This window comes from Malania oleifera, chromosome 9 (genome assembly GCF_029873635.1).
Source record: "Malania oleifera isolate guangnan ecotype guangnan chromosome 9, ASM2987363v1, whole genome shotgun sequence".
Taxonomy (NCBI): domain Eukaryota; kingdom Viridiplantae; phylum Streptophyta; class Magnoliopsida; order Santalales; family Ximeniaceae; genus Malania; species Malania oleifera.
In genome coordinates this window covers 91726360-91748643 of record NC_080425.1, presented here as the reverse complement: position 1 = coordinate 91748643, position 22284 = coordinate 91726360, and the positions used below count along the sequence as shown (strand labels likewise).

The following is a 22284-nucleotide window of genomic DNA, read 5'->3' as shown; positions in this document are numbered from 1 at the left end:
TAGCACAAGCTACAAAATAAATAATAAATAGACAAAAATGACATAAGAATGTTACAAAATAAAACAAAGAATAAGTTTTTAAATTCGATACATTAAAAATATCTCGTACTTAAAAAATGTATATGTGTTAAGTTTAGTTAGGTTGGTTCAAGTGATAAGGGTGGCTTATAACTTTGGTTACCGTAAAGTCACGAGTTCGATTTCCCCTTGAGAGTTTACCACGGGGAATTACCAAGGGTGCGTCAATGGGCAGGCAGCTTTCATCCTCTGAGTTTGGTGTCGCACCATAGTGTTCAAAGTCGCGTGATGGCGGTTGGAGTTCCCGAATTATAAAATAAAAAATAATAAATAAATAAATAAATGTATAGGTGTTGACTTTATTGGTGTGAAGACACCTATCCCTACTAAAACTTTGAAAATATGAAAAAATGTGTAGATTAAAATTTGCTCCGTTGAAAATTTGTTTGTATTGGCACACTAAGATAGGCACAATACAAAGAAAATGAGCATATTTAATTAATGATTTGTTTGTTACATAAGAATGCAATAGAATACAATAGAATTAACCTTTACAATTCTACATTTTTATCATGCAATTTTCCAATCTATTCCACTACCATGATACCACTCTCTCGCGAATCCTTCCTGGACTTAATTCCGAGACAAGAATAACAAGGGGGGAAAGGAAAATTAATTAATTAAAGTTTATTACCTTATCTTGGTCCTTCTCTTTCAACCCTGTATGAAACTGTATTAGGTAGTCTTTTGTATCTCACTATTATGCTTGGTGTCTAAATGGAACCTCACACAATAATGTTTGGAATAGAAAAGAAGACTCAAAGAGAGAAAAGTTTAAAACTAAATAGACTTCTATTAATGTTTCTTAATTTTCCCTCTCTAAACAGAAGCGTCGAAGCTCTCTTATATAGTTAAGCATTACTAATGGATAAACACAACTTGCTTTTTCAAAAGTAAATGTCAAATCGATGTCAACATAAAGAAAAAGTAAAAGCTACTTTAAATAAAGAGGTGATAATGCATACTTTGTTGACTCACTTTTTCAAAATAAAACAAAATACAGACAACTTTTAATAAAGCCATTTTTGACTAAAGCATAAAAATACAAATACAAAAGCAATCGATATGACTTGACAAATTGTCCTTTCGACGAGGCTTAGGATATGACATGGTTTTGGACAAATGTCTGATATGACCATTCTGAGTAGTCTGCTTAGTCTGGCTTGAGATATAATGACACCTGGACTATCATCTGAATCGTACATCTGGAAAAAGATCTCGTCCTCTTGCAGAGATTTTTCAAAGCTCTAATGATTTCGATCTTATTGAAGCCTTTGATAAAAAAGTGACCCTTGTTCTTTGTCTCTTCTGCTGATCATAATACCATATTTCTTCTCTTGAGAAACACTGATATTAGGACACAAGCTTTGATACCAATTTCTCACGAATCCTTACTAGACTTAATTCCGAGACAAGAATAATAAAGGGGGAAAGGAAAATTAATTAATAAAACATTTGATAAACATATATAACATAAAATTTTAGAAAGTTAAGTTTGTCTAAACTCTCTAATTCTCCATTACTTGAGACTTTTCGTGGTCTAGTTTCATTATCTTCTTTGACCTAGAGTTTTAAAATTTTCAAACGACAGATAATTTAGTAACTAATATGAAAATTACATATGACTAATATATATAAAATATTTTTTGTACTCTTTTTCATAGTTTGAGAATTTACTAAGTTTATGTTTGAAACTTGAAAATTCTTTGGGAAAGGAAAGGAAAATATGAAGGAATCCATTTTTTCATGTTTTGTTATTAAGAAAAGTAAAATAAAAAATATACCAAAAAAATCAATGAAAATATGATTTCACACACCATTTACATTTGATTTCTTAACTTTTAACCATATTAAATAAATTTTCATTTTTAGTAGTATCTGATATTGAGAAAAAATATAGTGAAAAATGAATTTTTTTTTTTTTTCAATTAAAATCCTTGATCCAAACGGGTCCTACTGCTCATCCGTAAAAAAAATCAAATTGAAATACCTAAAAATGGAATTAGATTATTCAATTTATATTTTCACTCTTCTTAAAATTCAAACCTAAAATCTTTAACAAACACGTGGAGCCTTGGTGGACCTTCAGACAATCTGTAGAAGCAGCTTTTTGTAGTGACAGTTTGGTGCTAAGAGAGCTGGGCCATTGCAGTCCAGCCCAAACTTAAACTCAGCAAAGGCCTCATTAAATCTATAGTGGGCTTGGACAAAAGTAACTTGGCTTCATCTTTGTTCTCTTATTAAAGTCCAAGCCCAATAAATTTTTTTTTTTTTTATTATCAAAATGACTTGTTTAAGGGTTAAATAAGATAGGCGTAGGGTTGGAGGTACACGTATTTGGAGTACTTAAGCCTCCTTTAATTAAAAATTGTTATTATTATTTTATTTCAATTAATAAAAAATATTTAAATTTTAATTAGAGAAGCTAATATAATTATCAATTAAAAATTTTATTATTTAAAATATATTAAAAATAACTGTATATTATTCTACTTTTAGTATAACATGTTTATTACTAATGAAATATAATTCAATTTTGGATTCAACAATAACTATTTATTAGTTCAAACTTAACGTTAAATAAATTAAAATAATTAATATTATTAATTAATATGATAGTAATATGGTATAGGTATATATTATTAACAATATTGTTGCTAATTAAAACTAATAATCTTATATTATTTTATTTAATATAAAATATTTGAATTTTAATTAAAACAATTATTAGTGAAATTACTACTTAAAAAGTATAAATATTTTTAATTTATAAAATATTTTAAAATAATCATATAAAGCCCTATAATAAAAATAAGTATCCGAATACTACTCATTAAGTAGATTTGCATAAATATTTCGAAATGATTTTTTGACAAACAAAAAAGTTGTTTAAAACATTATTAAATAAATATTTTTTTTAACAATAACAAATAAAACTTAGTGACTTGTTTGGTGTTTATGATTGACTATTATTTACAAAATATCAAGAACTACTACTTAAAAGATAAAATGCTTTAGGTGAAACCAGCAGCCGAGAACATGTTTACTTTGCTATAATATATATAATTCAATATTATAAAAAAATTATTATGCATTTGAAACTATGAAATTCAAACTTTGAATTTGCGTAAATTTAAATAAAATACAATAAAATTAAATGAGATTCTTCTAAACACACACAAATTCAAATACGATATTAAAATTCGTACCACCAAACACTATTTTGCAAAAATTCATCATTAAAAGGTCTCAAAAACTTTATTTTAAGTTAAGTCCGCCTATTGTGATATTCATAAGCAAGGATATTCAAATAACTTTTAAATGGGTTCTCACTTGGTTAGGGATATATTTGAGTCGATGCAGTAAAATACTCAAATTCAATTCAACTTTAAAATGTTAACCTCAAAATTCGACTCAAATTTAACTAATTCAAACTCAATTTGACTATAAGTTAATATTGAATATAAGTATGAATATATATAATATACTTATATGCGTAAAAATATCAAATATCTTTATAAAATATATATTACATGACTTATATAATATAAAAAATAATAAAATTTAAAAAGTTCGATTAGACTTAAAATTATACTTGAATACAATTATTAAATTAAAAATCTACTCACTGAAATACTCGAAGAATTTAAATTTAACATGAATTTAAGTGGAATCAAGTCAAATTAGAAAGGAATTGAGTTTGAATAGTTGGAGGTTGACTCGCAACATCCCTATGCTAGACTCAAAAATCTTGTGCGGTCGAGGCTTGGCTTTGACTAATATAATTATGATTAGCCCACACGCTAAGCTCCGCGTCAAGCAATGGGGAAAGTATGGATTTTGGACAGCGCGGAAGAGCACTAAGACAGCACCACTTCGCACCATTTTAAACGGGTCGCCCGCAAATAGCTCGCGAATCTCACATCTCTGTGCGGCATTTCATCAAACAGTTGACGGGCATGCCCTGTTTGTGCGCCCTAACTTCGCACGAGCTGAAAATAGACGAATGCCCAGAAATCATGAGTGCAGATTTTGCTGTCTCAACTGTGTTTTTGGCAGTCTTATCTGCAGATACGATTTGCGTGTATACATATATATATGTTCCGGATGCAGAGGGCCTTTTGGCTGATGTGATCCGCAATCCAATCTGCATTTTTTATATGTGATGGGGGGAAAGGGGAAGGAGTCACCTCCTGAAAACGAAAATGGCAATACTCCACCATCAAAAGTTGGCCAAGCTCCACTTTCTGCTCTGCAGCTCTCTGCGAATCTACCAAAAGAAACCTACGCTCGTAACTCCGTCGTAGCTGCTGCCCTCCCACCATCTCCATCGTGATTCCTGAGTGCCCTGTGACCGAACCTTACCCAATTGTCAAACACAAAAGCAATAATGCACAATGCTTATCTCGTCTTCGACACCGTACAATTGGGATGTTAGACTTTAAATTTAAATTTAAAAATGAGTCCAGGCTTAAATTTAACATATTATTTTATATTGTTTGCCCAATATAATTGTCACAGATTTTTAATTTATAAAAAAGGTAGTGTTTACAAAAATTGTATAGACTATGTAGAATTTTAAAATGTTATGTACATGTCAATTTAAGCATGAAATTATTTTAAAAAAAATAAAATACAGATATAGATGATACTAATATCAAATGATAATTTAAAATTTAAGATTTGAGTAAAATTTGGATACCTTATTCTATGAGATATGAAAAGTTGAACACTTACTGAATTTACATACATTTATGTATTTATATATATAAATATGTATTTATATATAATTTTTATATATTTTTTTAATAAAAACTTTTGGTAGAAAGTTGGTAAAAAAAAATTGTATTGCATTGTATTGTGTATTTAAAAATAATTACAATTACTTATAATTTTAATACATATAAATGTAAATGTACGATGGTGTACATAATTCTATAATTTCTGTAATACTATAAAGGGGATTCTCCTTTTGTGTCATTTTTCACAGAATTATATAAATATATATATATTTTAAAAAATAACTAATAATTAACTATATTAATGTAAAAAAATAAAAACAAATGAAACATGTGTATAGTCAAGATTGATTTGTGGAACACATGACATTTGGACTCAACAACGCACTTTTCTATTTTTGAAAAGGGAGACAGAAAAAATAAACTTGGATATGAACTTTTGGAATTTGAAAACCATAATTTTTTTTTTAAAAAAGTACAAATTTTCATATTTTATTATAAAAGAAATTTTTTTAAAAAGAAAATATATGATAAATTAGTGAATACAATTTTAATTTTATATATCATTAGCTTTTAATTTTTTTATATTTTTTAATCCCATTAGAATGAATTTTTATTTCTTTACGTATTTCATAGTAAGAGAAAATATCATGAAAATTAGTTTTTTATTTTATTTCTTTCTCTTTTTCCAAACAAAACTTTTAATCCAAATGGACCATTTAAAGTGTGAAATGGAAGAAATGAGATTATGATTTACAAAACAATTATTCATAAAACTAAGATAAAATATAACAAAAATAATATAGAAATATAATAATTTTAAAATAAGTGACTAATGCAAAATTTGCGACGACCAATTACTCTTCTAGTTGTAATTTGATCTATTTCTAGTGCAGTAATGAATACTAACATATGTTTAAACATATATTTTTTTTTTGATTACATAGGAACTCCAGCCACCAACGAGCCCTTTCGAACCCCTTGGTGCGGCACCAAATGTACCTTTGAGAGCATATTTTAATTTAATTTTATATTTGAAGTGGATTATGAGTAATATCTAGTGTATTATTAGGAGAAGAGAGTTAATATCAGACTTTATCTTGCGATAAATTATTTAGACAATCTAATATAATAATTTTTCTTTTCAAGAAAAAGTGGCCATGTTGGGAGTACTCATCTTGAAAATAAGATAATCTTAAACAAAATGACTCATCCAACTAAACTTAATCTATATTATTTTTTGATTGACAAACACATTTATCAAACTTTTAATGCAAGCATTGCTTTAATGGCCATATGCAATGACTTTAACAAAAGTAGGCGCATAGTAATGCAAATATCAATTCCTATACCCTCTCATAAGTCTACAGAGAATCAAAATCTTACTACTCTAGTTGGAGAACAAAGAGATCACCATCGAACCAAACCAAACTCAAAGGTGAGCATTTTCAATTTTTATAGGAACATCTAGACCAGAAATAATGATATCTCTAATTATAATCCCTCTGGGATGTAAAATATATCTCCTCACCATTCCCATAGTGTGTGAGACAAATGTATGCATTTCGATCAGGGTTGTATTCTATGATTACGATTCTACCATACACGTCTTCTTCATTGCGTCGAAAATCGATTCTACTGTATAGGTGTTTATGGCCTACAAATTTCAATTGTTATGCAACTGTTAATTAGGAATCTTGGCTCAATAGATGGTAATAAAAAGCTATTTAGATATGATGTAGGACTAGAAGAAAGGCCTAAGAAAGATCCCTATTGGAGAACAATTAAGAAGAGTAAGGTTAAGAAATTATTGGGTTAAGTTAGTAGTTTATTATGTATTTAGTTCAATTAGTAGTTTATTATTGTAATATTTGTGCATTCTAGGGTTATGTTTGTAATGTAATTTAGTTTTAGAGGTTTATGTGTAATTTTCATATGAAGAGACCTTCTATTAATAATGTGTGGAAGTCATGTTGTAGAAGTTGTTAACGAATTCGAATTGAATTGAACATGAGTTTTCTTCTAGTATCTCCTCTCTTCTAATTTCTCCATGATTGCAGACCCTGCATCAAGATGTAATAAAATACTCTATAATTTTCCCATAAGAAGTTAACATCTTTTTTTATAAACATCAAAAGACGTTCGTGTGATTCTAAAAGCTTTATAAATACCTATTTGTTTGCCAAATCTTGAACGAGATTAGTGCTTTTTCTCCCGCATAAAACTTAAAGTTTGGTATAAATAAAATCCAATTTAAAAATAAAAATATCCATGCGAATGGGTAATAATAAACCTTATATGTTTTTGTGAACCCATTTCATCACCACCTTTAAACTTGGTTGAATCATCACCAACTTGAACATAGCATTTGCCCTATAAAAAAGAGGAAATTGTACAATAAAAAGCCTCCAAAAGGCTACAAAAGTGAAGGGGGAAACCTTGACAAGATGCCCTTCACCTTCAATGTCCCAAAAGTGTACCAACTTCATTCATTCTTGGCATAAAGGCAAGTGTCTCAGCCTGCATTAAAATCAAGCTTGTCAAGCAATATTGATGATGATGATGAGAACTGCAAAAAGACTTCTTCTATAGTTTAAAGGGAATGATGGAGACATATGGATCCTTCCATTATGTCATAAGCCTTTGTGATTTTTAGCTTTAAATTTTTTTTTGGGTTGCATTCAATGGTAATCTAGTGAGTAGTACTTCATATAGCATTCCTATTAAGCCGAGATAATGTGCATTTCCCAAGCCATCCTTTCTGCAATATAGGGGTGTGTATGTACACCTTTAAAGGCAAAGAAATAAGAACAAAATTGTGGCTGTCTTTTCCAATACCATTTTAATCATCAAGACAGGCTGACAACATGCACTATATTGATGCTCTTCTTATTGTAATTCTTATAGACAAGCATAACCCAATTTTGCAAATTGAGATTAAATGAATGTCAAACTTTTTAAGAGCTGTGAAAGGCTTATATGGTGCAGGGTTATCATATTTTTTTTTTATTGAATTCAGTGCACTAAATAATAAAAATTAAAGTGTGTGAGCCTTATTTGTATAAGGAGCTCATAATGAAAAGATATATATATATATATATATATATATATATATATATATATATATATATATATATATATTTTATGTCAGTGTTTAAATAATGAGATCTTCTCTTATTCTAGTTTTGTATGGACTTTTTATCGGAACACATAGTAGGAAAAGAAAAGAGGGTAATAAGTTCTTTAGGGATACACATAATCTCGCATTAGATAATGGAATTCATGGTAACATTTTATTTTACATTTTTTATATTCGTATATCTATGAGTGATTTGGGAAATTTTAAAAATTCTACAAACCACCCTCAAGGTTTCGTAGAACCAAAAAAAAAAAAAAATCATTTTGTTATTTGAAAAAAAAAAAAAAAGTCAGCGAGTTAGGAAGCAAGTTCAAAAATCAAATATTAAAAAAAGTTTGTAAAATTTTTGAAATCTTGAGGAAAATCTACATATAATTTTTTGAGATTTTTGAAATGTTAACGGTGAGAGAGATTCATATATTTTTTATCAAACTTTAAGTGAGGGATCCATCTCTTTTACCCTTTTATTTATATAGAGTGTGATTATAATAAGACCGACGCTTTATAAATCTAGTTATGTGATGCTTTCAATATTTTGATACTTATTTCTTTATATCCATTCATTGACAACTCAAAATACGACATTTACACCTGTAGATAAATTTCTAAAACAAAAGTGAGAGTTTGTTTTATCATCAACTCATCCTTTATCGATCATTTATGGCCTAACATGAATAATTTGTTGATATAAATAATTAAATTTTGAGTTGTGGGTAGGGGTGTACACGGTTCGGCTCGGTTCGGTTCGATTTTTGCCAAAATTGCCAATCGAACCGAACTCCTTGGTTTTCAAAATGACTGAACCGAAACCAAATCGTGTACCGTCGGTTTATGAATAAACCAAACTGTGAACTTTGTGGTTCAGTTCGGTTATTTTCGATTTTACTAAATTTGAACTATCAAACAACAATAACATGACTTGAACCCAAGTTGGGCTGCATCAACAGGCCACAACCCATTATATAACTCCTAGGCCAAGGCTTTAATTGCAAAGCCAAAAACATGAAACATGCTGCAAGTAGGATCCAAATAAAATATATAAGGTGGGGATACTTGTTTTTTTCCCATTTCCAACTGATGTGGGACGCAGGGACAACTAACATCTTGTGGTTCCTGCTTCTGCATCTTTCTTCTCTCTGGTTTTCTGCATGAGAAGGTCGCCGCCCACCGGGAAAGGCTGCAGGCTAATTTGTTTGGTGAGGCTATCTCTCCGAAGTTCATGGAGTTGGAGTCGTCAAAGATGTCGGCGGTAGATTTGAAGGCCCAAATGGCGTCAAGCTTGGAAAGAAAAATCTGGTGTTGAATGTTGATTACCCAGATCCGAGGATGCAAAAAGTTTCGAGATTGGTTAGAGTCCATTCCAGATCAAAGATGGAGATTGACGATTAAACCTAGAAGAACTACCATAAGCACTTGAAGATGAAGACGAAGAGACCATACTTTAACTATTCCGACTTTGGTAGCCATGGTGGATTCAGAGGTGGTTTTTCGCCGGCGACTGGCGATCCAACAGGCAGCATGATCAGTATTATATAAAATTATACAATTATTATTTATTAATTCGATTTTCAGTTTTTTCGATTCAGTTTTGCTCCAAAACTGAAACCCAAATTTTTTATATTTCAAAATCGAAACCGAAATAGCAAACAAAAAAATCGAACCGAAATGTGTTTTGGTTCGGTTTTGGTCCGATTTTCAATTTTTCGGTAATTTTTGTACACCCCTAGTTGTGGGTCTAAGCTAAATAGAAAAACTCGCACAAGATAATCAAATTGATGTGCTAACGATAAAAAGAAAGATGTGCAATGTGTTAAGAATTCCACTTGTGAGTTTGTCCCATATTTAAAAATTAGAGTGGATGATAGGTGCTTATATACATGACAACAATCTCTCACTTGGATACAGAGACGCCTCCTCAACAAGTATCAGTATATGAATAAATGATGTACTCAAAATATGTATTCAGTCATGAAGACCTACTGAAGTTGAACATAACTTCAGCTTCTCTATAGTCACTACCTTAGTTAACAACGTGAACTTGCTAGGAACCTGTGAGCAACCAGAAAGATGTGACACTAGAAATTTAACGTGGTTTGGTTAATATCGGCCTACATCCATGGAGCACACACCATAAATTCACTATTAGCCGAAAAATTACAATTCTCACTCTCTTTTTCCTCTCTTCCTCCTCTCTGCTCTCAGAGCTTCTCACTTGTGTACATATCACTTTCCTCAGCTCTCTATTTATAAGGCTGATATTTAAATCATAATTAATACATTAAATTACAAATTTGGAAGTTTCATCCATAAAGATAAAATCAAAATGAATGGAGAGATAAATATAGATAAATATAAATCGCGTTTCCAACTCATCACGCGTCTCCAGCTTCTGGCTTTCATGTCTCCAGCTACAATAATCTCCCACTTGAAGACAGAGACGCCTTCTCAACTAGTATCATGAATAAATGATGTGCTCAAAATATGTATTTAAGCATGAAGACCAATTGAAGTTGAACACAACTTCAGTTTCTCTGTAGTCACCACCTTCCTGTCTGCTTGATTCCTGTGGACTAATTTGATGGCTGACAGCTTCACAACTGGTGTGAAACTGCCAGCGTAGTCAATCCATTCCTTTTGTTCAAACGCTTTGACTACCAACCAAGGCTTGTACCTTCTGGAGTCATCATGCTCCTCTTTAATTCTGTACACCCACTTGTTGTGAAGGCCTTTGGGCAACTCAGCTAGTTCCTACGTTCTGTTGGAGGTGAGGAATTTTATCTCATCCTTCATCGCAAGCTCCCACTTGCTCGTATCTGCCACCTGACATGCTTCATTATAACATTCGGGGTCTCCTCCATTTGTAGGAAGTAAGTAATCAATATACCTTCTGTTTGGTACATGAGACCGAGTAGATCTCTTAAGCTCTGGAGCTGGAGTAGGAGATGGTGGTGCAATGATCTGCTCCACTAGTTCCTCCACTTGAGGATTGTTGACATTCTGCTGTTGTGTCCCGACACATTCTGAGTGGACTAGTTTTAGTCTCTTCTTCTTTGGGGCACGGGTGTTTATCTGAAAACTGACTCTCTTCTGTTTCCTGACTATACAATCCTCACACATGTCAATTTGTATAGACTGTAGACCACTCAATTTTTCCTTTGAGTGCATCACCCTGAGTCCCTTCTTGCTTATGTGACTGAGTCTTTGGTGCCAGATGTTGCTGTCGTCATTTCTTGCAGCAACTGAAATAGACATGGAGGCATTGGAGGTTAGAAAAAGTGTTTTGCTTTTCTTAGTTCGCGCAATCGTTAGTACACCCTTTGAAACTTTCCATTCATCGCCAATGAATTTCGTCATGTATCTCTCATCTACCAGCTGACCAACTGAGATCAAATTCTTTCTCAGGTTTAGAATATATCTGACATTCTTTAGCTTCCATACTGACCTGTTTATATTGATCTTTATAACTCCATTGCCGGTTATGTCGCAAGGTTGATCGTTGCCAAGGTACACCTTACCAAAATTAGCTGGTGTGTACTTCTCTAGGCAATCTCTGCAGCAAGTGGCATGAAATGAGGCTCTGGAGTCTAAGACCCAAGACTCCTGCTTGCTCTCTAAAGAGCAGATCAACATCTCATCATTTTCGGAAGCAATATTTGCTTTTATCTTTGCCCTCGTCTCATATTCTTTCTCCTGACTTTTGCATTGGTTCTTGTAATGACCAGTTTTTCCACAGTTCCAACACTCAATAACTTTTGTGCTCTGAGAACCTACGTCCTAAGTATCTTTGGGATTTCTGGATTTAGACCGCTTGGGCCTAGATATGCCGCGGTTGTTTGATCGTCCATGCCTATTTCCTCTACCTTAACTCTCTATGTTCAAGGCTGAACTCAAAGTGGAGCCATGGTTCAATTGCATTTTGATTTCCTCTGTCAAAATCATACTGACGACCTCATCGTATACGAGCTTCGATTTTCCTGCGGAGCTACTGATGGCAGCAACAACACCATTTCAACTTTCAGGCAACTGACTGAGAATCAATAGGGCCCAAATCTCATTATCAAACGTTATCCCGACTGAGGTGAGTTGATACGACAACTCAACAAAATTATTCAAATGTCAGCTAAAACTTTCACCTACAGACATGCTTATCGTAAATAGTATTTTCATGAGATGTACCTTGTTTACGGCTGAAGGCTGCTTATACATATTAGAGAGCGTATCCATTAGAGACTTGGTGGATGTTATATACTTGATATTGAACGCCACAGATTTTGACAACGTCATTTTGATGGTCTTGAGCTGGGCTTTTCGATCAAGTAACTCCCACTCGTCCTCATTCATGGATGTTGGCTTACCCTTCAACGGTAAGTGCAATTCCTTCCCAAACAAATAATTTTCTATCTGCATCTTCTAGAAACCGAAATTGTTGCTATTGAACATTTCAATTTTTGAGTTTTTTTCATTTGACATCTTAATTCATTGATCTAGAGATGGAATTATCTCAAATGGATAGTGTGGTTAGATTCAGAATGATCGAAAATCCTAGAAATGGTTCAAGTTGCTCAAAAAACGAACCCAAAACGATTCCGAAAAGCTTAGTCAAAGTTTTAGATCAAACCTGGTCAACTGGTCAACGCTGACGTGACACCTAATGATGTGGTAGTGGGGCCCAACTGTTGACATGGCGGCTGACGTGGCACCTAGATGACGTGCACCCTGCTGACGTGGCGTTAAGGCAGTGGGTTGGATTCTGGTCGGGGACCGGTTCTCGGGTTAACCCGGTTTGAGGCTGTATCAGGGTCGGGTCGGGCTGAGACGGTCCGAGCAAGGATGACACGTGCAATTGCGTGCGACGCTTGAGGAGCTGGTTATCGGTGCGCGACCGGCGCATGGCAAAGTGACTTGCTCCGATAAGTCGCATGAGGGCGCGTGAGCCTTCATTTGGACTCCGTTCGAGCTCCGACTTGCATGGTTCTCTTCGTCTCGGCGAGCTGAATATGATGGTGGCCTCAAAACTTAGTTTCGAGCCACTAGACAAAGCTCTAATTTCGGGATCACTTTCGATGTGACTTTTTTGCTCCAATTGGGCTCTAATACCACTGTTAGGAACCTATGAGCAATCAGAAAGATGTGATACCAGAAATTTAATGTGGTTTGGTCAATATCGACTTACGTCCACGGAGCATACACCATAAATTCACTATTCGCCGAAAAATTACAATTCTCACTCTCTCTCTCTCTCTCTCCCTCTTCCTCCTCTTTTTCTCCTCTCTGCTCTCTAACCTTCTCACTTGTGTGCATATCACATTCCTTAGCTCTCTATTTATAGGGTTGATATTTAAATCATAATTAATACATTAAATTACAAATTTGAGAGTTTCATCCATTAAGATAAAATCAAAATGAATGGAGAGATAAATAGAGATAAATATAAACCGCGTTTCCAACTCATCACGCGTCTCCAATTTCTGGCTCTCTTGTCTCCAGCTACAACAGAACTGCAAGCTATTATCCGCGGCCATTTAATTTAAATGAATGTAATTCCTCAAATTTGATTTATTGTAAAGATAGAATGTACAAAGAAGAACAGGGAGGCGGAAGAGAGTGTGAGGAAAAGAGAAGAGAGGTCTGAGAGAATTGTTTTTTCTTTCCCGGCGATTTAAGTGAATTATGATGTGCTCCGTGGACGTTGGTCGATCTTGACTGAACCACGTAAATTTCTGGTGTCTCATTTTTTTTGGTTGCTCACAGGATCCTATCATAATGAAAGTTTCCTGCATGTAAGATAGAACCCACTAATCACAAGATACCACGTTAGTATTTACATCGAAAAAGAAAAAGATACGATTTACTATGAGTCCCACGTCACTTTAATGGATCTAAATATTAATATAGCATCTTGTAGTTAGTGAATTTCAAATCCTCACTGAATATATTATTACAAGTATTTTTTTTTTTTTTACGATGAATCCCATGATGATTTTATTCTCTGAAAGTTGTCTTTTATTTTTTTAATTTTAAGTTTTGTTAGTACCCATTTCATTGGCAACTCAAAACTTGAAGTTTACATCTACCGGTACGCGTGTGATCATCAACACTCACACAACTACTAATTAACTGCAAACCCGAATCATTAACAAGTTGAAATTTGAGGTTAGCCCTAGAAAGGAAATTTAAAAAATAATAACAATGGGTTTTTCCACGCTTAAAAAACCTAATTGTGATTAGGGGCTGGCTTGCAATATCCCCTCGAGGGGTCTACCGACACCCCCCAAGCTCCATCCCAACCTTCCAACAAAGAAGCCAACCAATAATTAAAGTAAAGAAACGCTTCCAAAGTGAGAACACTTTGTTTATTGAATTCTCCATATGTAATTAGCAGCGTTGATCCAAAAAGTCAATACAGAATGAGGCAAACCCCTCCATTCCCTCATAGTAATTTTTAAGTCTTTTTTACTTTTTCCATGACCAATGATCCCATCAAATGGAGCACTAACTAATAAAATGTGGGGAGGCATAGGTCTGGAAATGTAGAGGTAGGGTAATTGAGTGCGCACTTGTATATGTGTATGGCTACAATTGCCTCTCTTTCTAACTTTCTAGGTTTTTTTTTTTTTTGCTTTTTACCTTTTCATGATGCATGGGAACGCTTACATGTATGAATATCATGTCAATAGGTCAGGGTGAGATTGGGGACCTCACTAGAGAAAAGGTTAATTATTAGTTGGGAGTCCTTGTCACATTATTGAGAATTTTTTTAGTTTAGTTGGTCTCATGGATGAGAGAATTATAACATATTTTAGGTGAGCCTATTTAGGACAATGGGTTGAGTTATTGAATCCCGTCTAAATCGTTCGTATTGTTTAATTTTATGTTAGAGTAGAAGACACTAATATTTTCTGAGATTTGACGAGGGAATTGTTATAACATCTTAAAAATCTCATGGACCTCTCCCAAACTTTCAAAAGTGATACAGATTTACCTTGAGATTTGATTTTTGAGACATTTACACTTTAAATTAAAGACTTGTGTGTTTGTCAAATGTAAAGAAAGATTTGTATCTTTTTGACAAATCTTAAAGGAAGTTTGTGAAATTCTTCAAACGTTAGGATCGAAAGAGGTTTCTAAAATTTCTCAAATTTCTTGGGAGAAAAGGGTCTTTTTGTTAAACCTTAACAGAGGTCAGTTTCTTTTGCTATTTTTGTTAGTATAACTGTAATTTGCAAAATTAATTTGTTTTTTGTTTGTTTCATGCAATAATATTGTCATCAATTAGGTGAATTAATCACCTATAACACCAAAATGGCAAACATAGACATGCCTAGTGTAGAACCCCCATTTTTTTTTGGGCTTGCACAAATTAGATAATATTGCATTAATGCGGTAAAGTAAAAAAGAATACAAGAAAAATAAATATACAGTGAAAATCCAATTTTTACATTGAAAATAAAAATAAAAAATAAAAAAAAATAGAACGAAAAAAATGAAATAAAAAAGATGGGTTGGATTCTCCATGCTTGCACCTACACACACGCAATAGAATTTTAGTTAGGAAATCAAAATTAAAAATTAATTGATTACTTAAGTTTGATTGAATAATTTAAATTGACTAATCAACTTAATTAACAAGTTAGTTTTAGGTTTGATTGATCGACTTAAATATGATTAGTAAATAAAATTTAAGTTAGGATTCAGAAATAGACCTATAAATAGAGGCTTTCGAAAAGGTAGAAGGACACAAACACACAGAGTCATAAACTGAGATCGAGAGTGAGTAAAGAAAAGAATTGTTCATTGAAAATTTTGAGAAGAATTTGTGATGATCAGAAAGAGGAGTTGGAGAGCTTGAAGTTCAAAAGAGAGAAGCAAAAAGGTTAAAGGAAAGGTGATTCAGAGGGCAGAAGCAGTAAAAAAAAAAAAAAAAGGAAAGAAAGAATTGCAAAGTGAAGAATTTAAAATAGGTTAGTAGTTAATTTTGAATTGTTTTCTTTAAAAAAAATTATCAAATGTTGAGTTTCAAATTCTATAGTTGGTATTTTAATATAATAGAAAATAATTTCTTTTCTCATAATATATATCAAATAAGATTCGAGAATTTGACCCAAATTTAGAATGCTCAGAGCTGAATGTTTATCCTAATCCAAATACCCATTATTCTAGATCCAATAACCCATATTTGAATCACGTTCTCCTACATAGTGGGTGACGTCAACCCATATTTGAATCACGTTCTCCTACATAGTGGGTGACGTCAGCATGACGTCACCCTACTGCAAAAAATTTGTAAATTACATAACATTTGTAAAAAGATTTGTTGTAAAAAGATTTAACTTTTATCTTTTAAGATTTTCAAATTAACTTTTAAAAATTTATCAAAATAACTAAAAGTTAACTTTTAAAAGTTGGAAAAACCGTGTGCCAAATATGTATAACCCTATTTTTACTTTCAAATGAGAAGTTGAAGTTAAAAAACAAAAAGGGTCTAACTTCAGAGAGAGAGAGAGAGAGAGAGAGAGAGAGAGAGAGAGAGAGAGAGAGAGAGAGAGAGAGAGAGAGATTGGGGTTATCCCACATCGGTTATGGAAGGGGCTGATGGTCAGTTATTAAGTATGAAAAAAAACCTCACCCAATGAGCTATCCTTTGGGATTGAGAAGGTCCAAGACCATCCAACACTGGTATCAGAGTCAGGTTCAACATTCTCCTTGAGATGCCGGGTATGTGGGGCCGCTGATTTGGAACTCGATATGTGAGGGGGAGATTGTTGAGATTAAGTATGAGTGAATGTCTCACCCCATGAGCTATCTTTTGGGGTTCAGAAGGCCTAAGACCACCCAACATGAGAGAGAGAGATTATAAAATTGTGGTTAAGAAAAGAGGTAATTCCTATGTATATGATATCTATATTTTATTGTCTAAATATTTATAAGATTTTCTGCATAGCTAATTAAAAATTGATTATTACCAAATGCAATAAAGGAGTGTTGTTTATATATATCTTTTCTATATAACCTATCTCTCATATTGACCACATCTACCCATATCACCCAACCAAGTTGATTCTTGCTTGGTTGTATTGAAAAACTATCACAAAGCTTTAGGATACTAAGGGATTTGCAATGATATATAGCTTTTGAAAATGCAAAAGCCTCAAATTCTTAGTCAAAATTAAATTAAAACTTTGTCCACCTTCATACTATGATTCCTTCTTTGACTTGAAAAAATTATTTTAAAAGAGTAATGAATTAATTTCTGTGATATTTTTATGATGTATTTACTATATTTTTATTTATTCTGTCAGATAAAATTAATCTATAACTCTTTTCTGAACCAATGGCTGACAATTTGGATTAAATAAATAACACTTAAGAAAAGTGTTGGAATTTTCAAAATTAATTAATTGTCCAAAACATAATGCAAACCTAATAATTTCTCCAAATTGCATGTGAATAAGTAAAATTTCAAAATTCGGAAAGAGAGATAAAGTACAAAAAGCAGAAGACACATGACTGATGACTTCTAGCATGTATACATATTCTTTTCTAAAGTGGGTTAACACACTATATTTTCCGAAACTAAATTAAGCAAACCAAACACGACCTTATAGATTTCCAAAACTCTCAAATGTCATCGCTAACCAGGTCCATCTCCTTTTCCGCCGCCACCTTCTTGTACACAAAACCCCTCGCCACCGCCACGAACACACACAAGTTCACGCCGCTCATCACCGCCAGCACCCAATAAAACCCATCCAAATGCGCCCTATTCAGATTGTCCCCCAGCCATTTCCCCCCCGGCGACGCCGCCGTGGCCGCCTGCACCGCCGATATGACGGCCCTGCTCATGAAGTTCCCCACGCCCACGGTGCTAATGTGCAACGCGGCCCCCACGCTGCGCATCTCCTCCGGCACCTGGTCGTAGAACAGCTCCTGCATGCCGACGACGGTGAACATGTCGGAGAGGCCGCACAGCGCGTACTGCGGTACGAGCCACCAGACGGCCATGGGGACGGTGGCCTTGGGGGAGTCGAGGAGGCCGTGACTGCGGGCGACGGCGAGGCGGCGGGACTCGACGAGGGCTGCGACGGCCATGGTGGCGGCGGAGAGGAGCATGCCGAACCCCATGCGCTGGAGTATGGAGAGACCGGATGGGTGGCGGGTGACGCGGGAGCGGAGGAAGGGGACGAGGAGGCTGTCGTAGGCGGGGACGGAGAGGAGGATGGTGGCGCCGGCGAAGACTTGGAGGGAGGCGGGGGGGATGTGGTGGAAATGGCCGATGGAGCGGCGGAGGGTGGCGCCTTGCTTGGTGAAGAAAGTGCTCATCTGGGCGGTGGCGATGGCGAAGGTGAAGCAGGCGAGCCAGACGGGGACGAGGCGGAGGACCAGCTTCACTTCTTCTACCTGGGTTTGGGAGCAAAGCCGCCATGGATTTCTGGTTTTGCTTGATTTGTCGACGTCGTCCGGGATCGCTGCCTTGTCCAAAAATCTGCATGCATGCATGCATATGATCATGCAGTGTAATTAATTAATCAATTTTTTGCAGATTAAAATTATAAAAGAGGAGATTTGTGAAAAAGAAATGGAAGTGTTTAAGTTGATTGGTTGGAGATGATGATGTGAGGGTCGACTGCAAAAGCGTATATGGATAAGACAGTGGGTGGCCATGGAATCAAGCTAGCTACCTACAATATGTTTGACTTTTTACTAACCTTTATTGTCTTAATTTGTTTAACAAAAACAAATACCATAATAGCGGTTAGATCAAATCTAAACCCTATGGGTTGGTGAAGAATTAAAAAACCCAAAGAAAGTAATAATAAAAACTTTTTTCCACCATTAATTTCTCTGACTTTAAATAGCAAATATTTTAAATAAAATCATTCAACTCAAGTTACTGAGGACTCCATAAATTGTATTAACATAATCAAATATAATTGAATACAAAATTTAGCTCAAAACCGGTTCAAACATATAAAATTTTAGAATTTATTTTAAATTTTTAATACAAAATTTAGCTCAGTAATAAAATTAAAAATAATTTAAATCAATAAAAATTAGTACTTTTCTTATTAGAGTCTATCAACAATGTCACGAGTTATTAAAAGATTATGATATGATTCAAGCCCACATCTTAAATACAGTAGTAAGTATCCAATAACGTACTGTCACATAGACCTGTATCGATACAAAGTATTTTTCCTTCAATAATAAAGAAACAACTTCCTTCTTTCATTTTTTTTTTTCAAATTATTTTGACTCACGATAAGAATTTAATATATCCAAAGCCCACCTTATATTAAATGATAAGTTAATATCACTTATGTACAAACAGAGTTGACCAATCAGATGCCGGTCTCAGATACCGTATATATTTCTATTAATACTAATATGCACAAGGTTCCTATTAATAACAGGATTATATTATTATTAAAATTACCTTAATCATTTTATAATTAACTAAATAATAAGATTGGTAGTCTTCTAAACCTTCCTTACTGGTTTCGTCTACCTTCTTAACTTTATTATAATCAACGACAGTTGATTATTTAGAAATAAAAATATTTCAGTTATTAATTTATGAAAGTATTTGTAATTATCTTAATAATATGATCCATAATTAATTGATTATTTCATCCATTAAATAAATGACACTTCTGCCTCTACTCAGACGGTTACGATGCGAGCTGTGATACTTAAGACACGTCATCACTGTGACGCTAGAACAACTCGACCTGCTCACACACAACCATGTCCTTTTTGACTCCCACCGTACCTGAATTGATGGGTCCGAGCCAGGGTCCGAACCACCGCTTCTTCGTTCACCCCAAACCCACGCGCCTCATCAAGGGTTCCTATCACTCGCCGCTTCCTCGCGGCGGCCACGAAAACCTGTGCCGTCCGCGTGAAGGGGCTCCCAACCGGGCGCTGCCGCCGGTACCTGCGGATCCCCGCCAGGAACAGCACCAGCGCAATCATCACAGCCGCCGTGGGCATCGCGAACCCGACGGCCCACCCCACGTAATCCTCCACATAAACGACGACGAGCACGGCAGTCGTCGCGCCGATGACGACCCCCATGTACCACCAGTTGAAGAAGGAGCTCTTGGCCTTCTTCTCCTCCGGCAGGTCCTCGTCGAACTGGTCGGCCGCGAAGGTCTGCACGCACGGCTTGTGCCCGCCCTCGCCGACGGCGAGGATGTACAACGCCACGTAGAACACCGCCGCCCGTGAACCCACCGGAACCGCCGCCGTTACCGATACGGTTAACAGAATCAGCCCCTGCGAATTGCGATTCCACACCATAAAATCAAAAAATTGTTAAATTTATTTCAACTTCAAACTACGAAGTCAAAAGTTTTCAGCATTAGAATGATCAGTCCCTTCGAACTCTGTTTCCAGACCATAAAAATCAAAGCTTCAAAAATTTAGAAATCGAAATTTTGAGCATTAGAAAGATTTGGTACCGCGAGGTAGATGACGGAGGAGATGAGGATGGTACGGAAGCGGCCAAGGTAGGAGTCGGCGACGAAGGCTCCTAGCAATGGGAACAGCGAGGAGACGCCGACCCAGGTGTTGACGTTCTTGGCGGCGGTGGCGAGTGGCTCGTGGAGACCCGTCGTGAGGTACGTGATGAGGTTCCCCGCCACGCCGTAGTACGAGAATCGCTCCGCCGTTTCCACGGCTGCGTATACAAACACGGAAAAATTTAAAAATTGAGAAAATTTGAAATTAAATGTGTCGGAGAACTGAAAATTGAAATTGAGAAATTAAACGGAATGGGTCGGAGAAGTAAGGAATTGGGGGTTTACAGATTATGAAAATGGCGGATTTCCAGCCGCCCTTGTTGGGGTTATGGCGGGGAGGAGAGGCGACCCCGTTGAGTACGCTCGTGTTCTGTTCTTCATTTTCGTTGATGTTCATGACTGGAGTTACAGAGCTGTCCATGAAGACAAGACGTTGAAACAGAGTACCAACTTTCAACTATCAAACTAAAATTCTATATTTCATCATACAAGAAGCTTCGAACAATTTAAATTCATGCCGATATTTCGCAAACACTTGTTTAAATTTTTTTCAGGAGTACCGAAGAAAAAATATCACACTGAAAATGACGTCAAATCAGAGTACTGTGCTACCTCGCCGACAAGCTTCCCTACTTTCTGCAGTGATTTCTCAAATTTCTCACATCTTCCATATAAAAGAGCTTTTCCCTTTTGAGTTTTGGAAAGTCTAAGGCGAAATTGCTTTGATTTGGAAAATTAATTAATTTTCAAATGCACAATCTTTTTTGACAAATTTGCCTAAGTTATTAAATTTGAATTAAAAAGTCAAATGATTTTATAGGTACAAGCAAATTTGATATTACATAAGATAATTAAAGCAATATTATTGGTTAATTTAAAAATAAAAGTACCTTATCTCTGCCCTGGCGTCTTATTTTTAATAAAAAATTTCTACATATTTGTGCATTTGTATTTATAATTATTTTTTAAAAATAAAGAATATATTTGATAATCATAAATAATTTATTAGATTTTTAAATAAAACTTTACAAAAACAACAACGCTATATACCCTTAAAATTATAAAACAAAACGAAACTATAGTTAGAAAATTAAAATATTTTGGGGTGGATGTTGAGGTTATGACTAAACAACAAGAAAGGTTATTTTTGAAAATTTTAAAAATAAAAAATACATATTAATGAAAGCACACTAGTAATTAGGTTTTCAAGAATAAAAAGACTAGAGGAAATTGAGTTAGTGTAGATGTGTGTATTAGAGAGAGAGAGAGAGAGAGAGAGAGAGAGAGAGAGAGAGGATGAACCTGAACTTAAGTTTGCTCTTGTGTAAGGTTACAAAAGTTAGAAGGGAAGGTAAACCATTTCTTGAGTTCGTTCTTGTGTAAGGTTGTAAGATCAATTGAAGAGTAGATATGTAGAGACCTGAACCCGAAAATTAAATAAGAAAAAAAGAAAAGAAAATTTTGAAAGGGGGAATAGTAGGCTTTGTCGACAAAGTTTTAGTTTTTATCGACGAAGGCCCTTCTGTGGTTCGTTGACGAAGAGATCCTGAGAGGAATTCAAGTATAGGGTTCGTCGACGAAGGAAGAGGTTTGTCGATGAATGATCTTCTGAGGTTCGTTGACGAAGGCATCATTTCTTCGACAAAGCTGACCGAGTCAAGGGGCTATAAATAGGATTTTGTTTGCTTCTTCATTAAGAAAACTAAATCTCTCTCTCTCTCTCTCTCTCTAACCCACATCCATCGTCTCTCTCTCTCTCTTCGATCTCTAACCGTTCATTGCCCGTTTCAACGATCGGTAGTTACCA

General features: G+C 34.7%; 1 protein-coding gene across 1 annotated transcript; it reads right to left on the bottom strand.

The window, feature by feature from the left end:
* Positions 1-17574: 17574 nt before the first annotated feature.
* On the bottom strand, positions 17575-20937 carry LOC131163573 (protein NRT1/ PTR FAMILY 5.4-like). The gene is made up of 4 exons (XM_058120164.1): positions 20763-20937; positions 20418-20635; positions 19727-20232; positions 17575-18439 (listed from the first exon to the last, which is right to left on the bottom strand). The coding sequence occupies exons 1-4, from the start codon at positions 20896-20898 to the stop codon at positions 17575-17577; spliced, it is 1725 nt and encodes a 574-aa protein (XP_057976147.1). The 5' UTR covers positions 20899-20937.
* Positions 20938-22284: the final 1347 nt, after the last annotated feature.

What these genes read in the sequence shown, in the direction of transcription:
- LOC131163573 (XM_058120164.1), bottom strand. Translation starts at nt 20,898, where the DNA reads ATGGACAGCTCTGTAACTCCAGTCATGAACATCAACGAAAATGAAGAA. An exon ending in CCTCCGTCATCTACCTCGCG is followed by an intron (nt 20,233 to 20,417) that starts GTACCAAATCTT and finishes CGCAATTCGCAG; the next exon opens with GGGCTGATTCTGTTAACCGT. An exon ending in GCTCGGACCCATCAATTCAG is followed by an intron (nt 18,440 to 19,726) that starts GTACGGTGGGAG and finishes GCATGCATGCAG; the next exon opens with ATTTTTGGACAAGGCAGCGA.